At 43.6% G+C, this 18234-nt stretch overlaps 1 protein-coding gene across 7 annotated transcripts in view; it reads left to right on the top strand.

Moving 5' to 3' along the window:
• Positions 1-17847, top strand: part of GASK1A (golgi associated kinase 1A) — a 56079-nt gene extending 38232 nt beyond the window's left edge. For 3 of the 7 annotated variants that reach the window (XM_005278683.4, XM_005278682.4, XM_065583572.1), the window contains 4 exons: positions 972-2462; positions 13587-13709; positions 14801-14904; positions 16372-17847. In XM_005278683.4, the coding sequence (XP_005278740.2) occupies positions 993-2462; positions 13587-13709; positions 14801-14904; positions 16372-16582 (1908 nt within the window). In that variant the 5' untranslated portion in view covers positions 972-992 and the 3' untranslated portion in view covers positions 16583-17847. Of the gene's footprint in view, positions 1-706; positions 2463-4085; positions 4704-4970; positions 5653-5729; positions 5857-8709; positions 8791-13586; positions 13710-14800; positions 14905-16371 lie in introns of those variants that run through there. The other 4 variants (XR_010598356.1, XR_010598357.1, XM_065583573.1 and 1 more) reach the window with 4 other exon arrangements.
• Positions 17848-18234: the final 387 nt, after the last annotated feature.

Here is an 18234-nt window from a genome sequence, read left to right as displayed (position 1 = left end):
AACCTGCCTTGGAGTGATAGACTCCAGGAGCTCAGTCTACTTAGCATAACAAAGAGAAGGTGAAGGGGTAATTTGATTACAGTCTATAAGTATCTACATAAAGAACAAATATTTAATAATGGGCTCTTCAATCTAGTAGAGAAAGGTACAACTTTCAGTGGCTGGGAGTTGAAGTAGACAAATTCAGACTGGAAATAAGGTGTCCAGTTTTTAATAGTGAGAGTAAGTAATCATTGGAACAATTTACAAAGAGTCATTCTCCAGCTCTGACAATTTTTAAGTCAAGATTGGATGTTTTTCAAGAAGATCTGCTCTAGGCATTATTTTGGGGGCAGTTCTATAGTCTGTGTTACACATGAGGTCAAACTAGGTGATCACAGTGGTCCCTTCTGGCCTTGGGCTGTATGAATCTATACAAAACTAGAATGAGACAGAGACGAGGCAGAGATATAGAGGGATATAGTAAATACAGACCAAAGTCCTGCAATATTAGCAAATCCACCACTGAGGAACATTCCTTATACACTGGTAATCTGTGTCTGTCCAGATGTTCCGTTAAACTCTCCTGCTCTTCCACTATCCCCAACAATAAGACATGATCAGTCTGCTGGTGATTCAGTGAGGCGTGTTTTGCAATGGCCAGGATGCTGCACAATTGCCCTTTTAATTAAAATCTCTGCCTTTTTCACTTTCTTCTACTCTTCAGGCCAAATTCAGCCTTGGTGAAGCCCATGGAGTTACATCACAGCCCAGTTCTGTTCCCATTGATGTCATTGGGGGTTTTCTACTGGCATTAGTGGGAGCTGAACTGGAGCCTTAGCGAGTGCTAACACAATATGATCTACAGATACCATTTGCACTGATCAACCCAACTTCCTGCAGGCCAATACATTTCATGAAGACAGCTTCTGCCCTAGCTCTAGCTATCCCCCGTGATGCAGTCAATAAGGCTGTCCTTTCTGACTCCACAGGCTCAGAGATCATGGAGAAGAATGAGGCTGAAGAGACCACCTGTGGCTGGATTCTGCTTCTTGCTTGCCTTCTCTGTGGTGGCATTTACTAGTTTTCCTCTGCTGTTTCCAACTGAGTCCGATTTCCAGTTCTTGGCACTAGCTGAGCCACATGGGAAAGTCATCCGGCCCAGGCGTCTGTGGACAAACACCACTGCCTCTGTCCCCCGGCGGGCCAGAAGCTTTGACCACAGAGAATGGGAACCCGCTCCCCCTGGCACTGATCAGGAAAGGCAATCCTCACACCATCCCCACTCTGCCTGCAAGCCAAAGAACCAGCCAAGCAGCCTGCGCCGACAAAACCACACACTGCTGAAAGGAAAGAGAAAGCACAAAGGAGAGATTAGGAAACATAACGTTGTGAAAAGCTCTGAAGCCAGCAGTAAATTACAGCATGAAAACATTCCCTGCAGGACCAGTGGTGAGAAGAAAAGGGAGCTTAATACTCATTTTTCTCTAAAGAATACAGGGAACAATGTTCATTTCTATAAGCTGACAGGGAAAAAGGCAGATATGAAACCACAAATGGAGGAGGCCCCTTTCTTTTCTCCTTCACTCAGCAATAAAAGGAGTTTTCAGGAAGGAAAGCCGGAGTTTGTTTTACTTCTTAAGAACTCTTTTGCAAGCCAGCCAACTGTGGCACAGGACCAATGCAAACCAGATGTGCAGGCAGCTGGCGCTGAGCCGCAGCATTCAGATTCGATTAAGGCCTTTATCTCGGAAGCAGATAGCAGGCTGCCCTTCAAAGGTGCAGCAGGCACGCAGAGACAGACAGGCAGTTACTCCCAGGGGCCTGGAGAGCCAGGAGCTCATTTCTGGGTGGGTGTGGCCACGCAGTTACAGACATCTGAATGGTGTGTGAAGACTCCAGAAGATGCCCTTTCTGCCAAATGGGAGGGCCGCCTGAGGTTTGGTGAGAGGATCCCACCTTGGTTTACTGCAGACGATGTGCAGAAGATGAAATGGCTGGCAAATAGCGAAGTGGTGACCAAAACCAGAATTCCTGCCCACGGACAAATACTCAGAGTCAGCCTTTTGGCCAGCCAAGACACTTCCCCATCTGACCCTAAACGAGACTGTTCCGATGGGCTCTGTGGATTAATAAAGCGGCCCAGTGACCTCTATGAGGTGCTAGCTTTCCACTTGGACAGAGTGTTGGGGCTGAATAGGAGTCTGCCTGCAGTGGCCCGCAAATTCAACAGTCCCCTGCTGCCCTACAAATACACCAATGGTGCCGCAAGGCCCATCGTATGGTGGGTGCCTGATATCCAGCACCTAGATGATGCCAACAATGACCAGAACTCCTTTGCACTGGGGTGGCTACAGTACCAGTCTCTGCTGCAGCAGCGGTGTGGCATGGCAGATTCCAGGGCAGCCCTCGGAATAGCTCCGTGTTTGAGTGTCCTGCACACAGAGTGGGCCAAACTGGCGCTCTTTGATTTTCTCCTACAGGTATGCTTGGTGCTGGACCAATCCCTGTCTTTCTTTTTTCTTCTCTTTAGTGTGTATGTGTGGGTGTGTGTGTGTATTGGGCATAGCTATAAGTAAGTCTTGTTTCACAAAGTTGGGGAGAGGGGAAATCTGGGAAGGTCTCCAACTCTGGAGTGTCAAAAAAAATGTGAGCCAAACAAACCCAGCAGAAGTACACATTATTACTCTCATAATTATATGTGTATGCGGTGTTTGTTGTGGATGTGTCGGTCCCAGGATATTAGAAAACCAAGGTGAGTGAGGTAATATCTTTTATTAGACCAACTTCCATTGATGCGGGAGGCAAGCTTATGTAGAATTCTTCAGGTCTGGGAAACATACTCAAAGGGCCACTGCTTCATACAAGGTGGAACAGATTGTTTAGCATAAGTAGTTAAAATGTGCTAAACAATCTGTTCCATTTTGTATTTTGCAGTGACACTCTTAGTTTCCCACACCTGAAGAAGACCTCTGTGTAGCTCAGATGCTTCTCACCAGTCTCTACCTCACCCACCTTGTCTCTATAATTATACGTGGCATTAATAAAAGACTTTCCATAGTCAAAATGCTTTAGAAATACTAATTAACCCTCACAAACCCCCTGGGCGGCAGACAGGTAAGCATTATTATTCCGATTTTATGAATGGGGACTCTAAGGCACAAAGCCAAATGACTTGCCCCAGGTCACACAGCATATCAGTGACCGAGCCAGGATTAAAACGCAAGAGTGCCTGGCCTCCAGAATAGTCAAAGTAGCCTAGGCAAAGGTGTGTGTCTCCATCCAAGCTCATGCAGTCCTTCTTCAGACACCTCGCTGAACAGAACATGTCACGGCGCAGTGAAAGCAAATGGGAGGTTGAAAGAGAAAACAGAACTTAGGCCCAGATGGTTTGGTTTCCAAACCCAAATTAACATCTGAAATGAAAACTCACTGATTTTGTTTGTTTTCAAAGTAGGAAACAGTGGTTTTTTTCCAGGCAGATTTGTGATTAAAATGAATCCCGGACAAATGTGCAAAAGTGAAAGTTTTTTTTTAAATAGTCCTTTTCATATTCCAGTGGCATCATCTAATTAGGATGATTTTGTACTCTGAGTTAAAGTAGGTTTGTGGGGTCATAACCATGTGCTGATCACTGTACCACTACCCCATGGCTGTGATTCATTCTGAATCAGATTAGTGGAGTTCACAACACCATTTGATAATCAACCTGTGACACAGGGCTCAGTCCTGCAATAGTCAGTCAAATCATCCTATGGACTGAAATGGCACTACTTACCTGAGGAAAAGTTGCCTGATTGAGCCTTGAATAGCAAAGGTGGGGGGAGAGGGGAGGGGAAGAGGAGGCAGGCTGGATACTGGGGCCAGATCTCTTGCTGGAATAAATCAGTGTAGATTCATTGACATAAAAGGTGTTGTGGTGACTTATACCATAAGTATAGCTCACCATCTGTAAGCTCTGTTACCGTAAGACTCCACTCAGCCTCAGGACAACCCCGTATTCCTAGTAGGAACGCGGAATGCCTGCAGTCTGGACTCATTCATGTTTTCATTAGCTTTTCAGTTTGTCATGATCATCTAATCTTATTTGAATTCTCAAACGGCAGATAAAGAACAGGAAGCCTGGATCATCAATCAGTAGAACTCTGTACAAGGATTTCTCACACAGACGACTGATTCAGTCAGAAGCCTGACACTGACACGAAACCAGGGGAATTCCGCCTTTAGCAGGGATATGCTGGATTGCTGCCACTTTACCACGGGAGCTGTCACTATCATTTGTTTTAATTTTCAGGTTTCAGAGTGTCTGGGACTCGACACTGGAAAAGACTGAAAACGTACACAGTAGCTTTCCATTCCGAACAAACCTTCAGTGTCGTAGTTGCTGGATCAAGTGTGGCAAACTTCCTAAACCACCAGACTCAGTCTGTTTGCAGAATGAACTACTCTTCAAGTAGAGAATTGTGCAGCAAAGCAAGGAGCTTCATCTAGTTTTGCTGGGTCTTTGCCACTCATTTCCTGGTTAGCATTACGCCAACCAAGTCAAACAGTGATGCCTGAAGTACTCCAGGCTTCCTCAAAAACGTTGGCATGGGGTTATGAGCAGAGGATTAGGTTTCCTAGAAAAGAAGATGTCAAGAACTCTTTGGCTTACCAGTGGGTAAAAGCAGCCTAGTAGAAGAATCTTGGGCCTGGTCCACACTAACCCCCCACTTCGGACTAAGGTACGCAAATTCAGCTACGTTAAAAACGCAGCTGAATTCGAAGTACCTTAGTTCGAACTTACTGCGGGTGCAGACGCGGCAGGCAGGCTCCCCCGTCGATGCCGCGTACTCCTCTCGCCGAGCTGGAGTACCGGCGTCGACGGCGAGCACTTCCGGGATCGATCCGGGATCGATTTATCGCGTCTAGACCAGACGCGATAAATCGATCCCAGAACATCGATTGCCTGCCGACGGACCCGGAGGTAAGTGTAGACGTACCCTTGTAAGAAACAGCAACTTTTAATTACAAAATACACACTTGTCCCTCTAACATTAACCCCATACTGTCTTGGCAAAGCTGTACGTTTGCTATTACGTACAGTACTGTCCTACTCTGTGAGCTTTTGGTCCTCATTAACCTCCTGATGTCACCACTTCATTAGTACTTGTAGTGTCTTCAAGCCTAGACAGGACCTCATTTCCTGATTTGAAACCCCCCCCAAACCAACCAAATATAACCCAAGCACATTTTCAAACACCAAAAGCCCTTCCAACCTGCTTTATGTATCAGAGAGAAGCACAAAAAGGCCTTTTTTGTCATGTATAACGCACATTTTAAACAAAAATGTCTTTACTTTCACAAATCAGTGTTGGCGTAGCTGTCAATCTTCAGTAAACGTGTTTAATAATCAATGTGTGTGGAAGGGAGAGACGGCTGTTTTATCACTTCTCAATGTACTGTGCAGTTTGGAAGCTCAATGTAAAGTTGTGCTTTTGTATAGTTTGTGCATGCAAAGCCCTTTGGACTTGAAGGGGAACATGGATACACAGGCAAGCTTCAGACACATCTGACCTGATCCTGATCTCACTTATTCTAGTTTTATCCTGGTGTAACCTCACTAGTTTGGGTGGAGTTACTCCTGATTCACACTGGTGTGAGGTCATGCACATTTAAAAGAATCTTATGTCAGTCTCATGTTATCCAGACTCTTTTGTTCCTGGGTGTCTTTTTGTTGCTGAAAATCAGCTTTTTTTTTCTCTAACCAGGATCCTTCCCCCATCATGGAGATTTTCTTTCTCTTCTGTGTGTGGATCAAGAGTGCTTAATCTTCCATCTGGAAAATCAGAACCTGCTGCTATGGGGGATTATTACAGTGTCTCTGAACAGAGAATTGTGAGTTATTAGGGGTAACTGAGAGGAAGAAGAGATGGTTTATATGGGAGATGGAGTCTTATTTATACACCTCAGGGGTATTACTTAGCACTGTAGGCACAAGCATTAGGGGGAAAAAACTATCTGAAAGGTTTTAAAAAATCTCTGCTAAAATATGTGTTCCCATTACCTTTTTTTTTTCTTTCTGGCAGAGCTTAACCATTAATCTTTATAACCTCAAAGCATGGCTGGCAGAAGGGGTCAATCATGACTAGATTTAACAAATCCAGTCATGACTGGAATATTTTATGTTAACATTCATATTTAAAACGAATCTAGCAGGAAATAAAATAAGTGTTTAAAGAGCAAAAATGGAAATTCTGGGATCGGCTTTCTTGTGTGTGACTGTTACTTTAGAACTTACTAATAAACACATCCAGGTTTGAGTTAGTGGCGTTATGGGGTGAAATCCTGGCCCTAATGAAATCAGTGGGAAAATTCTCTTGACTTCAATGGGACCAGGACTTCACCCTTGGTGTTTTTACTTAAAAACCATATGGTCAAATCCTCAGCTGTTGTAAATCAGCATAGAAGTCAGTGGAGATACATTGATTTACACCAACTGTGTAAATCATTTTTAGCTTTTTCCATTTTTCCATTCTCTGCCTCCCTCATTCCAATACCACCACTTCCCATCTCCCAGCCATGAGCATATGCTTGTGTGATATCAGGCCCTGATAGTGAGTGTTATTCTCCCCCCACCCCACCCCAGGAAAAAGCTGTCCAGCATGGATTCCTTCTTTGCTCTTTGATTCGTAATCCTCCACAACTCCAGAGTAGCAATTTGTCTCTGGGCCAGGAGGCTTAGGAAAGTAACTCTCTTATAGGAGAACACCAATGCCCCTTTGTGGACTGATTGCCAGCGCACCATGTGAACAGCTACTGCCTCTTCTCCTGCGTAGAGATATGGCAGAGCTCAGATTCAACCGCAGCAGTGATGGGGAGACTACAGTGGGCCATGGGCATACCAGACAATAACTCAAAAATACCAGGAAAAGAAAGATTCGGGACAAGTTTAGTCTCTTTTCCACTTCCTTGCCCCGCCACTCAGAACACATCAAGGGCCTGATCCAGCTTCCATTGGGAAAATTGGGCTCCATAGCAAAAAACTCATTGGATTCAAGGTGAAGATTGGGCCCTAAATGAAAAGGATGATGTTTGAGGGAGACTTTTACCTAAGGTGTAAGCAGACCAAATGACAAAAACAAACCACAGAGTTTCTCAATAGCTCCAAAGACATCATCACTAATGGAAAAGTCCTATCAAGCTAAATAGGGATGAAGCCAGCAGGATATTATAGAAATGTAACACAGTTCTTCAGAAATGACTCAAAAACCCTATAGGATTTAATAGAGAATGAAATCCTTTGAATCCTGAACCATTCTGTAGAATTTTGGAGCAGGGACAGAATTCAGTAGTGAATTCTATAGGATGATCCAAAAATTCCATGCAAGGGTTATCATTCTGTATTACGTTCTAGGGGTCTTTCCCCTAATGGAGTGCCTCTATTATTTGCAGCCTCTCTAATATACATTGGCTCCCAAAGGCCAGCTACACTGATCAAAATCCTTTATGAACACCACACAGAGACGCCTCCTATTTTTCATACTATATATGGAAATATACCTATCTCATAGAACTGGAAGGGACCCTGAAAGGTTATTGAGTCCAGCCCCTTGCCTTCCCTAGGCAGGACCAAGTACTGATTTTTGCCTCAGATTCCCTAAGTAGTCCCATCCCCTCAAGGACTGAACTCACAACCCTAGGTTTAGCAGGCCAATGCGCAAACCACTGAGCTATCCCTGTAGCTCACTAACATGATTCAAATCACTCTCTATGACCCTCTCTCCACAAGCAAAAAGTTTGCTGCCAAGAAAAATCACCAGAAGAGAGAGCACAGTGTATTGTGAACACTGCTGCTCACTCGCTGAGCAGTGCTGCTAGAACACCTCTGTTTCAGTTATCTCCCAGTTTGGCAATGTCTGCAGCATTCATCTCTTAGGTAGTGATTTTTAGCTTTGAGTTGGCTGGTCACTTCACATACCATCTCTCTCTTGATTTGGCTCAATAATACTGCCTTTGTCTACGCTTTCCTGCCTCAACTGGCAACATTGATCTTACGGTAAACATAGCAGGAATCCATCAAAATACAATAGGCTAAATTAATCCAAATCCTAGTCCCTTTTGATGTCAATAGCAAAACTCCCATTACCTTCAGTCGAGGTAGAATTAGGCCCAAATGACCCAGTTCCACATGATGAAAGTCTGCTAGGGATGTCGTGAGAACCATGGGGCGTAGAGATGTATGATCCTTACATAGCAACCTTTCATGCAAAACTCGGATGGCACCACAGGAAAGAAACTGACCACATTTTGTCCAAAATTTGATATATGGGGTCCGATTCTCATTTCCACTGAGGCCCCTTTGCACCTCTCTGGTGGTGTAAAGGGGCTGGAAAATGCATGCATATATAATGTGAGCCCTCATTAAGGCCCCTTTATGTTGCCAGAACAATGTGAAGGAGCCTCAGTATAAATAAGAATCAGGCACACAAGGAATTGCCCATACAAACCAACTCAGAGAAAATATAGCGCTTGTCTGGTAAAATAAAATAAACCATCCCCGACCTGAGCACCTCCCATCCCTCAACCCACCATCCTTCAACAAAAGTAGAAGATAGGTAAGGGGTTCAGAATGTCCTCAAAGTCAACAAATGCCAGGTCTGTCAGACCAAGGTGGGGAGTGAGTTCCAGAGTCAAGTGCCAGCCGTTATCAGCATGTCTCTGACATGCTCTTTTGTTCTTTCTTCCAAGCTGCCCTTCATGTGTCCAAATCCAGAGAAAGTTCACCTCTTCCGTAATGCAGATAGCAAACTACAATCAGCTGATGGCTAGGTAGGTGGAGAGCTGTGATCACTGCTCCTGACTGGCTAAGAATTGCACCCACCCTGTTATTGCTGTTATCCCATCTCCCTCACCCTCCCCACCACAACCCACTTGTTTTCATCATTGTCCTGTTGGGTTTGGTCTTCTAAACAGCAAGCTCTTTGGGGCAAGGATGGTCATTTACCGTATATGTTTGTACAACACCTATCATGACCGGGGCCCTGAGCTGGGTGGCTTCTAGGCAATCCCACAATATAAATGTTAAGTTCATCCAAAAAAAAATCTACATTAAAAGAACATTATTAAGGTTTCATAGTTAAGCCATCCAAAGTTAGGAAATGCTAGAATGAAGATGAGTGCGCTGTAGTGGTTATAGACCCATCTGTCCTTATGCCCACAGCCTGCCCTTGTCTCCCTCCGCTTCTCTCCAGCCCACCCTCCCGCATCCTGGTCCTGCCCACTTCCCCCTCTCCCCCTCCCCACACCATGGTTCCCGCTCCCCACCTTTCTTCATTTCACTCAGTGCAAGAATCAGAGTGAAGTTCTATGGTATGTTATGCAGGAAGTCACACTATACAATGGCCATAATGGTACTTTTGGCTATACTGTCATAAGCTATATATACTGCTCATGGAGAGTGACTTGCCACCAATTTGGAAGAGTTGAAACTTATTTAAACTTTTTTGGAGTCTTTGCCTAGGCATGAATTTTTCCAGATCGTGCTTTGTTCTTTTGGTATGAAACCTGCAATATGTTGTAACGTGGTAAATCTTCCAGGCTGGATGAACCCTTGCAAACCCCAAATATAATGCATAGTCTCATCTCTAAATCGTAGACCTTCGAGTTGGTAGACCTGAATTCTATTCCTGGTACTGCTCTAGACAGTCTCTGGTGTCTTGGCTAAGTCACTGAAATTCTCTGCTTCCGTTTCCTCATCTGTACAAGTGGTATAATGATACTTACCTCCTTCATAGGGTAGTTGAGAGGCTGAAATCATTAATGCTTAGAAAGCATTTGAGATCATTAGATGGATGGTATGTGTCTGTTTCTATTACAGAAATGTACAAGATGTAATAAGCTGTATAAGTAAAGCCTAGGTGGAATATGGTCTTACCTTAGCTCTGCCTATACGTAAATATAGACACAGACTGTCCAGGGGAGCAGATGTCAGTCGAGAGAAGGTGCGTCAACTCTACACTGTGCATCACAACTGTTCTGCAAGATCATCGTCGTCAGCCAGGGACAATTAGCCAAACCAGCTCCTGGAGAGAGACTTTAGTCAGATGTCAGACTCAGCCTGTACCTTATAACTTCTGTTCTTCTAATATACATTTATTCCTTGGTTTCCTAAAAACAGTCTCCCAGCAACATGCTAAAAGGTACAGCCTCCCACATTCTAGTGGGTGGAGCAGAGGCAATACGTTCATATCCAGATGGGCACACAACAGTTACCACAAGTACCAGGCAAGGGAGGGTTTTTTTTTTAATGAAAATACAGTGTGGGCTGGGGTCAGCCTTCAGCAAAGGAGGAAAAGGGATAGAAAGGTAGGTATTATATAGTAGGGTGGGGCTGAGTATGCTAATAAAATGATGTAATAGAACACTTCTCAAACATGACCCCTTTTTAATGGGGTCGCCAGGGCCTGCATTAGACACATTGGGCCTGGGGCTGAAGTTGAAGCCTGAACTCTGCCACCCAGGGCTGAAGCCGAAGCCTGAGAGCTTCAGCTCCCCCTGCTCAGGCCGGCATGGCTCGGGCTATGGCGTCAGCCCCATGTGGGGCTGTGTAGCAATTTGTGTAGCAATTTTTGTTGTCACACGGGGGTCGTGGTGCAATGAAGTTTGAGAACCGCTGTAATAGAACCATGAGATTGATTATATTAATGCATGTCTCAAGCCTCTGAGCATGCCCAGTGTGATTTGACTGTTTCTAGACACCTGAGCAGACTCAGACTCAGTTGAATACTTGTGCAGTTAATAAAAGGGCTGTTTCCTCCTGAGGCAGGACATAGGAATCTGATGTAATATATTTCGTGGGAGTTTTTCAGATGACACCTGCAAAATCTAGGTCTTGTCTGATCTGCGTGAACATTAAGTATCCCAGGCCTCTTTCCATAAGAGTATTTCCATGATGCTCACTCTCCAAACTGACTCTGTTTCACTGGCATGCATGCTGTTGGCTGCCATCTTCCCCCCATTCTCATGTGCAATTTCCCAGTTTGCAATGCTGCATTTGCAGACATAAGTACCCAGCCAAATTGGAATGCAGTTCCCTTTGAAAATGTGGCCAATGTCTCCTCCTGTGCATGACAACTTATGATTTTTTTCATAGTCTCCCAGTGACTACGCCGAGTCAAACTTCTGTCTAGTGCACAAGCACATTGACTCTCTCTGTAAAGCAGCTGAGATTTTCTTTATGTTCTGCACAGACTATTAATTCTGCTATGATGGAAAATGACAAAAGGTGGGAGAAATCAGTGTGCTGCACTTTCAGGCACCTAAACATAGGATGTGCATGGAATAAGTGTGACATTTTCCTGAGTTCAAATGCATTTGGTTTCAGAAAATACTTTAGCTCTAGGGTTTCCCTGAAGGAGAAATATTGCCTGGAGTGCCTCATTAAACATCAGCCGATGGGCCTGTGTTAAGAAATACTAGCATGGCAGCAAATTAATTAATCTGGGATCTAAGAGGGCTAGGATATAATGGTCACACAAATCAAACTGTGCATTCCTTATATCACTTTATTCCTCTGTGCTTTGATTTGAGTTTGGGGTTCAGACAAAACACAATTCAGCTAACATTTCTGGTAGTTGTTAAGTTGAAACTGTGGAAATTACCTAATATCACATGGTTTCCACTGAAAATCATAAATCCCCCCTTTGGCACCTGAAACTCAGCTCAGGTTCACTTGAAATTTGGCCCAGCCTGACCGAAAGGTTCATGAACCTCGGTGAACCTGACCTGAGTTACAGGTTCATAACCCAAAACCAGGCTATAGATTCACGTCTCTGGTTTGAAGTAGATTCCTTGGCAATCTCATGCGAAATCGGTCAGTTTCGCTACGTACTCTGGCAATTCTGCCTGCCTCAGCAGCACTGGTCCCGTTTCAGGAAAGTGTGATGTGTTTGCAGGAGCTGATTTATGCTGCTGTGCTCTGGCCAGGCCTTGTTCGGAGGAGGCAGTGAGTCAGTCTCCTGTATGCAGCCCTGGCACTTTTGCACACCTCTGGGGTGATTATTATATAACTGAGACAGCAGACCGTCTGCCTTGTACAAAGAAGCATAAAAACCAATAGCTTATTGTGACAAAGCTAACGAGTGGGGCATGGAAAATTAGAAAGGGGTTATGGCTTCTGGGTTTCACTTGATAGTGATAACATTAATCTTGAAGGAGAGTCAAATCCTATTTCTTCCTCCAAGGATATGGAGTGTCATGCGTGCAGCACAAGTGAGGTGGTTCCACTCTTCAGGAGTGGGGTAGGGACAAATACGGGAGCCCATGTTCATGTAGAAAGTCTGTGCATACCTAGGTGTCATGCAGCCCAACACCTTCTGCCTGGGTTTAGTAAATGGAGCAGGTTGGGGGGAAGGAGGTCTAGACCAGCCAGTCTGCCATGAGGGGGATCCACCAGTCATTGCCTCTGTGTGGCAAGCATACAACAGGTAGACAATGGGCTAAAGTAGTGACCCCATAACAGCCTATGAAAGGATTCCTTCTTCCCTGTGCCAACCGTATACTCAGGGGAGGATGTGACCCTAAGGATTTGGACGAAAATTTCAGACATGCCAGTTGCTGCCAGAGGTGGCTCCTTCCTAGCAGTGTTGGTCGTAACATTGGGCACTCACCTACCAAAAAACAGGGGAATAAACCCAAAGTCAAATTGTTTCATCCCTATGTCAAGCTAAATTCAAAGATGTTAAATTAAAATCTATACATTAGATTAAGGATCCACAAGAGGAGAGTTCTGTGCCCCGGACTGTATAATGCACACTCCAGTAAAGGCTCCAGAGCAGGACTTCAGGGAGGGCATCAGCATTTCATTGAATGGGCTGTCAGGAGTGAGGAGGAGCAGGTTCAAAAGTGCCCATGAATTACTAAATAACAGATGCAGCTAAAGCAAGTTACAGTGCCCCACCTGGAGTATCCACCTTGATCTGCAAACTGCACGCAGGACAAATCCCGCTCTATGCAGGTGTTAAGAATATACCAACGGGCCAAGCAAGCATAGAACAATTCCCCACGCCACCTTGTTCATTCTTCTCATTTCTATCAATAGTTGTTACTTGTTTCGATTATTATTAGAGAAGGGTGAAATAGTTCATATAAAACAGGAGCCAACCTAAACCTTCATCCAGTATTTGAATTTGCCTGAGAAAATCCCTTTCTGAGGTTTAAAAAAATTCAATTAACTTATTTTTTTTGTTTTGCTTTAATTTTTATATGCATCTCCTCTTGGTTTCAGATAGAAACAGAATCTATTCAGTCCATGCAAACATCGAGTATTGAAATACCGCAAGCAGGAAGTGTCTGAAATCTTGCAGGAAAGCCGGTTATTGGGAGCTTTGTAGTCCACTTTCCAGACCAAAATGGTTTAGAAAAGCAGCTACATTTTTGGATGGTTCTCTGAACACCCACCAATCTTTTATATAAACAGCTCTTTCATTAACAAATAATCTGGATTTTTCTCTAAATTTTATCAAGCTTTTTTCTTCCAGGCATGAAAAGTTCCCTGTTAAACTACAACTTAACATCTCCATCCTAAAATTCCTGAAGCCTCTAAATACTTCAAATGTCACCCACAGGTTCATGACCGCCTGGACCGTTACTGCTGTGGATTTCAGCCAGACCCTACAGAACCTTGCATGGAGGAAATGCTTCATGACAAATGTAGGACTCCTGCAGAGCTGGTCCTGGTCCACATCCTGGTATGAGATCGCCAAACATTGTGTTTGTCTCCATCCTTTCAGTTTCTAACCTCTACCTTTTTTTTTAAACAGGCCAGACTGGTTATCTGTTATTGACTCTTGTTATGATTTTACCACCGCCACAAAGAGCAAAATATGTCTAGGTAACTTTTATTTCAGGGTAAGAGAAAATAAAGACCTGCAGGTTAGATTCTTATGTGTATAACTAAGTCAATGGGACAACCGGTGGAGTAATTTGCTGCTCAGAGTAAGTAAAAGTATAGTAAGTGTAAGTGTATCTGAATCTGGTCCTGAGAGTGAGTGAGAGCGAGCAAGCAGCAAGCACGGTGTGTGATTCTCTTTGTAACATTCTGCATCTGAAATGAAACGCAGTGTGACAGCATGAGGCAGGGAGATCTCTCTCCATTTAAAGTTGCAGCACTTAAAAAACAGAATGACATGATCTCCTTCTGGCTGCATAGCCACGTACACACTTCCGAAGTAAAAGTTCAGCATGACATAGCAGTCGTACAGTGGCTGTATTCCTTCAACAATACGCACATTTTATTCTGCCAGAATATTAAACAAATGAAATTCAATCTACTTGTCTTCTCACCATGAAATCAAATACCGGGCTGATAATAAATATTGTCCCTGGATAATAATAAATAAAACAGGCAGTTAAGAATGAAGTATGACATTGAGGTTGCTCAGTAATGTTAGATAATGACAATCTGACTTTCATCTTAGAAATCTACTACAGTCCAATTTAATCCTTGGGGACGAGATGAGTTTAACTTTAGGGGCCTGGCCATGGTGACCCTCTGCATTTTATTTGACGCAGCTGGTACATGTGCTCAGCAACTTAAGACTTCTGGGTTAAATTGTGGTTTTGCTACCAGCTCCAAGGCAAAGGGCAGTGCATAGTCGCACTGGCCTGGGTGCAGACAAGAGTTAATACGTGGTCCCTGGTTCCACCCTTGCTATGGACTGTCATTGCTGCCAACCCTAAATATTCAAAACCCCACTCTTTGCATACAAATTACCCTTCCTCCCAAAATGTCAGCTCAAAGAACCCCCAAAATGTGAACTTCTCGCTTTTTTCCCACCAGATCCGGGGAAGTGCGCCTTCTCGCCTGGTGTTCATTGACAATGCAGGCAGACCCCACCATCCGGAAGCAAAACTCAACTTCAGGCTCCTGGAAGGCATAGATGGGTAAGAAGGGCAACAGAAGCGATTCTAGCTAACAGTACCAGAGGGTCGCAGCCCATGCAACTGGAACAACCCCTTCCTTTCAGAATATATAAGGCAGAACAGTTAAGGTTCTTCAATAAAAACAGATGTGTCGCTGGTGAGAATCAATTGGACTGGATGGGGCTTGCCTGGGTTTGTGAAGTTTTCTTCTAGATAGTGATTCTTAGGGCTCACAACCAATAGAAAGACTGACTCCTTTACATTCGCACATACCTCGTTGATACCTACACCCCCACGTCGCCCCCCCATGACGATGCTAAAGATGTTTGTTCCGCATATACCACTACTGAAAGCTGTGCAATCCCACGTTTGTATATCTTAGTTTCTTGGATTGCCTTTTCGCTCAAGTCTCAATATGGGGGCGGAGCCAGGTCCCCTTCAAGATAGTGAAAAGGCTCCCATTGATTTCAGTGAGGTTTGGATAAGGTCTTATATGCAGATATCAGGGCCTCAGTCCGAGCTAACATGCACCCGTGTAAATCAGGAGTGGCTCTACTGAAATTAATGGAGTTACAGTGATATAAAATTAGAGTGAGATCAGAATCAGGCCCTATGTGCGCATACTTCACACTGAGGTGAATATTTATATCTCACACTGGGGGTGGCTAATGACTACCTCAGAAACTATAAAGCATATTATTTTCCCTGTAACTGGCAGCTGCCCAAATTATCAAACAAACAGGTATTTCAGTATTTCATGCGTCATCGCATATCCAGCTTGCACACGTTATCAGCCTTCTGATTTGAAACCGTTTGGATTCATTTCTGATTGCACTGTTGTGGAAGCAGCTCGCCTATTACCAGCAGAGTTTTATATAGTTTACATCCATTGTTATTTGTTAGCAGAAATGGGAACCACCCAAACCCTTGGACCAGAATAATCCTGGACTTTGAGTAGTTTGAAATCTGGCCATCGCTCCAAAGCTTGCCGCTTGAGTCCCTTTCCATGTGCTAGGGAATGACTTGTCACAAGACACTTAGGCCACTTGTGTCACCTAAAGCATATGCCTGGAACCTATTGGGTTAACATGGTAACAGCCCTTTAATATCAGGGTATATTTCTCACACCGAATTGCTCTTGTGCATCCTCGCAAGAGCTGGACAAAGACCTAAACTGAGGCTCAAAACACCCCCTGAACACTGAAGGGTTGAAAATCCAGATTCAAATGTTTTGGGCGAGGGACAGCTCTCTCACTCTGTGCTTATTAAACTGTTACCGCTTTCTACACCTCTGCATCCAAGAAAAATAGTTAGCACCAAAAGAATCTCTGCTTTGCATAAAATATGAACAGAACAGAACTCTGACTACTTCTGGGGACAGAGACAGAAATGGAGCAAACACTATTCTTCTGCTCTAACCCCTTAGTTGTATGATTTTATCTTTCCAACTCCTTTTCTTTCTTTCCCTCTTCTGATTTTCTTCATCAGGTTTCCTGAGACAGCTGTGACTGTGCTCAAATCGGGATGTTTACAGAACATGCTTCTGAAGTCACTGTCCCTGGATCAGGAATTCTGGGAAAGCCAGGGTGGATACCCAGGACTTAGACACTTGCTTCAAGTCATTAACAGAAGAGGACAGATCCTACTGCAGTACATTCAGGAACACAATTTGACAATCTTTAAGGATTCATCACTTTAAAACATACCCCTACAAGAGCGACACACTCGCCTGATATAAAGTGCAAGGTTGCAACCATGGATATACCTCAGTCCTCTAAAGCTTTTATGTTCAGAAGCTGATCTTGAGTGCTTGGTTCTTCAGAATCAAATTCAGCAGCACATCCTGAAGAAGCAGAATAGATCCGAGGAAGAGACAGATGGGGGGAAGAAAATTTCTGACACGTTACAGAAAGGCTGGGAAAATGCATTAACCAAGTATTTATTGAGCACTGACTCCAGTTTGGATTTTCAAAGGAGTTGAATCTCATTGAGATTTTGGGCACCTAACTCCTTGAGGTTCCTTTGAAAATCTTATCTTGAATGTTACAGCAAAATACTAAGGACAACATGAGAAATATTATCTCAACAGTTTGAGAGACTGACCAAAGCTCATAGAAGTCAATGGGAGTCTTTTCATTGACTTCAATAGGCTTTTGATTAAGCATTAACTGCTTCAGAAATAGTCAATATGACCAGTTTGGTTTGACATAAGACAAAAGGGTGGCACCTCCAAAGTTATTATATAAATAATGAAATAGCATGTGAGCTAAGATACGTCTTCCTCAGTCTAATGAATGATGTGCCTATGGATACTGGATGTAGATCAATTCATGCCAGCTGAGAATCTGGCCCATAATGCATTGCAGCAAGCATCTGGCAGCAATTGCTATTGTTAAGATTGCAAAGCACTTTCTAGCCTAACTCGCTGTTTTCATACACTCAAAGCTTCCTGAAACATTCACCTTTTGAGCTGCAAATTTCCATGCTAGGTCTGGAGTGAATTTTTATTTTATTTGGAAAAGTTTGAACTAAATCACTTTTGTCACTTTTGAGCTATGGGAGAATTAAACAAAAATGCCTCCTATTAAAGAGCTTTTAAATACCCTCTTTTGGACATGGCAGCAGCAAAACAGCTGTCCAAAACTTGAAACCTTCCTTGGTTTGCAGAACAATATTTTTTAAAATGATAAGCAACTGCAAAATGACTTCAGAGCATGCTATCTGCTAAGAATTTTGGCACAGCCTACTTGAGTCCTGTCTTATTTTTGTCATCACTGTACATCTGCCTGGCTGCTCAGACAGTGAGTGTGATTGTGCCTCTCTGTCTAGTGCTGAGACAATAGAGATTACAGAAACTGTAAATGTCTCACTGAAAAATGCACAGCAAAATCCTCTAAAAATACTTACTTAAACATCATGGCCAGGAAAAAATTGCAAGTGCAAAATAAAAAAACAATTGGGGAATCCGGTATTTTAGGGTCTCTTTAAAGTTTGCATTCTACAATCGTCCTGTATCAGAGGGGTAGCCGTGTTAGTCTGAATCTGTAAAAAGCAACAGAGGGTCCTGTGGCACCTTTAAGACTAACAGAAGCATTGGGAGCATAAGCTTTCGTGGGTAAGAACCTCACTTCTTCAGATGGCATCGGAAGAAGTGAGGTTCTTACCCACGAAAGCTTATGCTCCCAATGCTTCTGTTAGTCTTAAAGGTGCCACAGGACCCTCTGTTGCTTTTTACAATAGTCCTGACATTCTAATTGCATAATTAGTATTTGCTATATAATCTAAAGCCAACCTCTTCAGAAGTGACTAGTGAGTTCAAGTGCTCAGCTTGAGACAATTTATAGGTGGCTG

Source organism: Chrysemys picta, chromosome 2, assembly GCF_011386835.1.
Source record: "Chrysemys picta bellii isolate R12L10 chromosome 2, ASM1138683v2, whole genome shotgun sequence".
Classification (NCBI taxonomy): Eukaryota; Metazoa; Chordata; order Testudines; family Emydidae; genus Chrysemys; species Chrysemys picta.
Note: the sequence above shows the minus strand (reverse complement) of the source record. Positions and strands in the feature narration are given on the sequence as shown.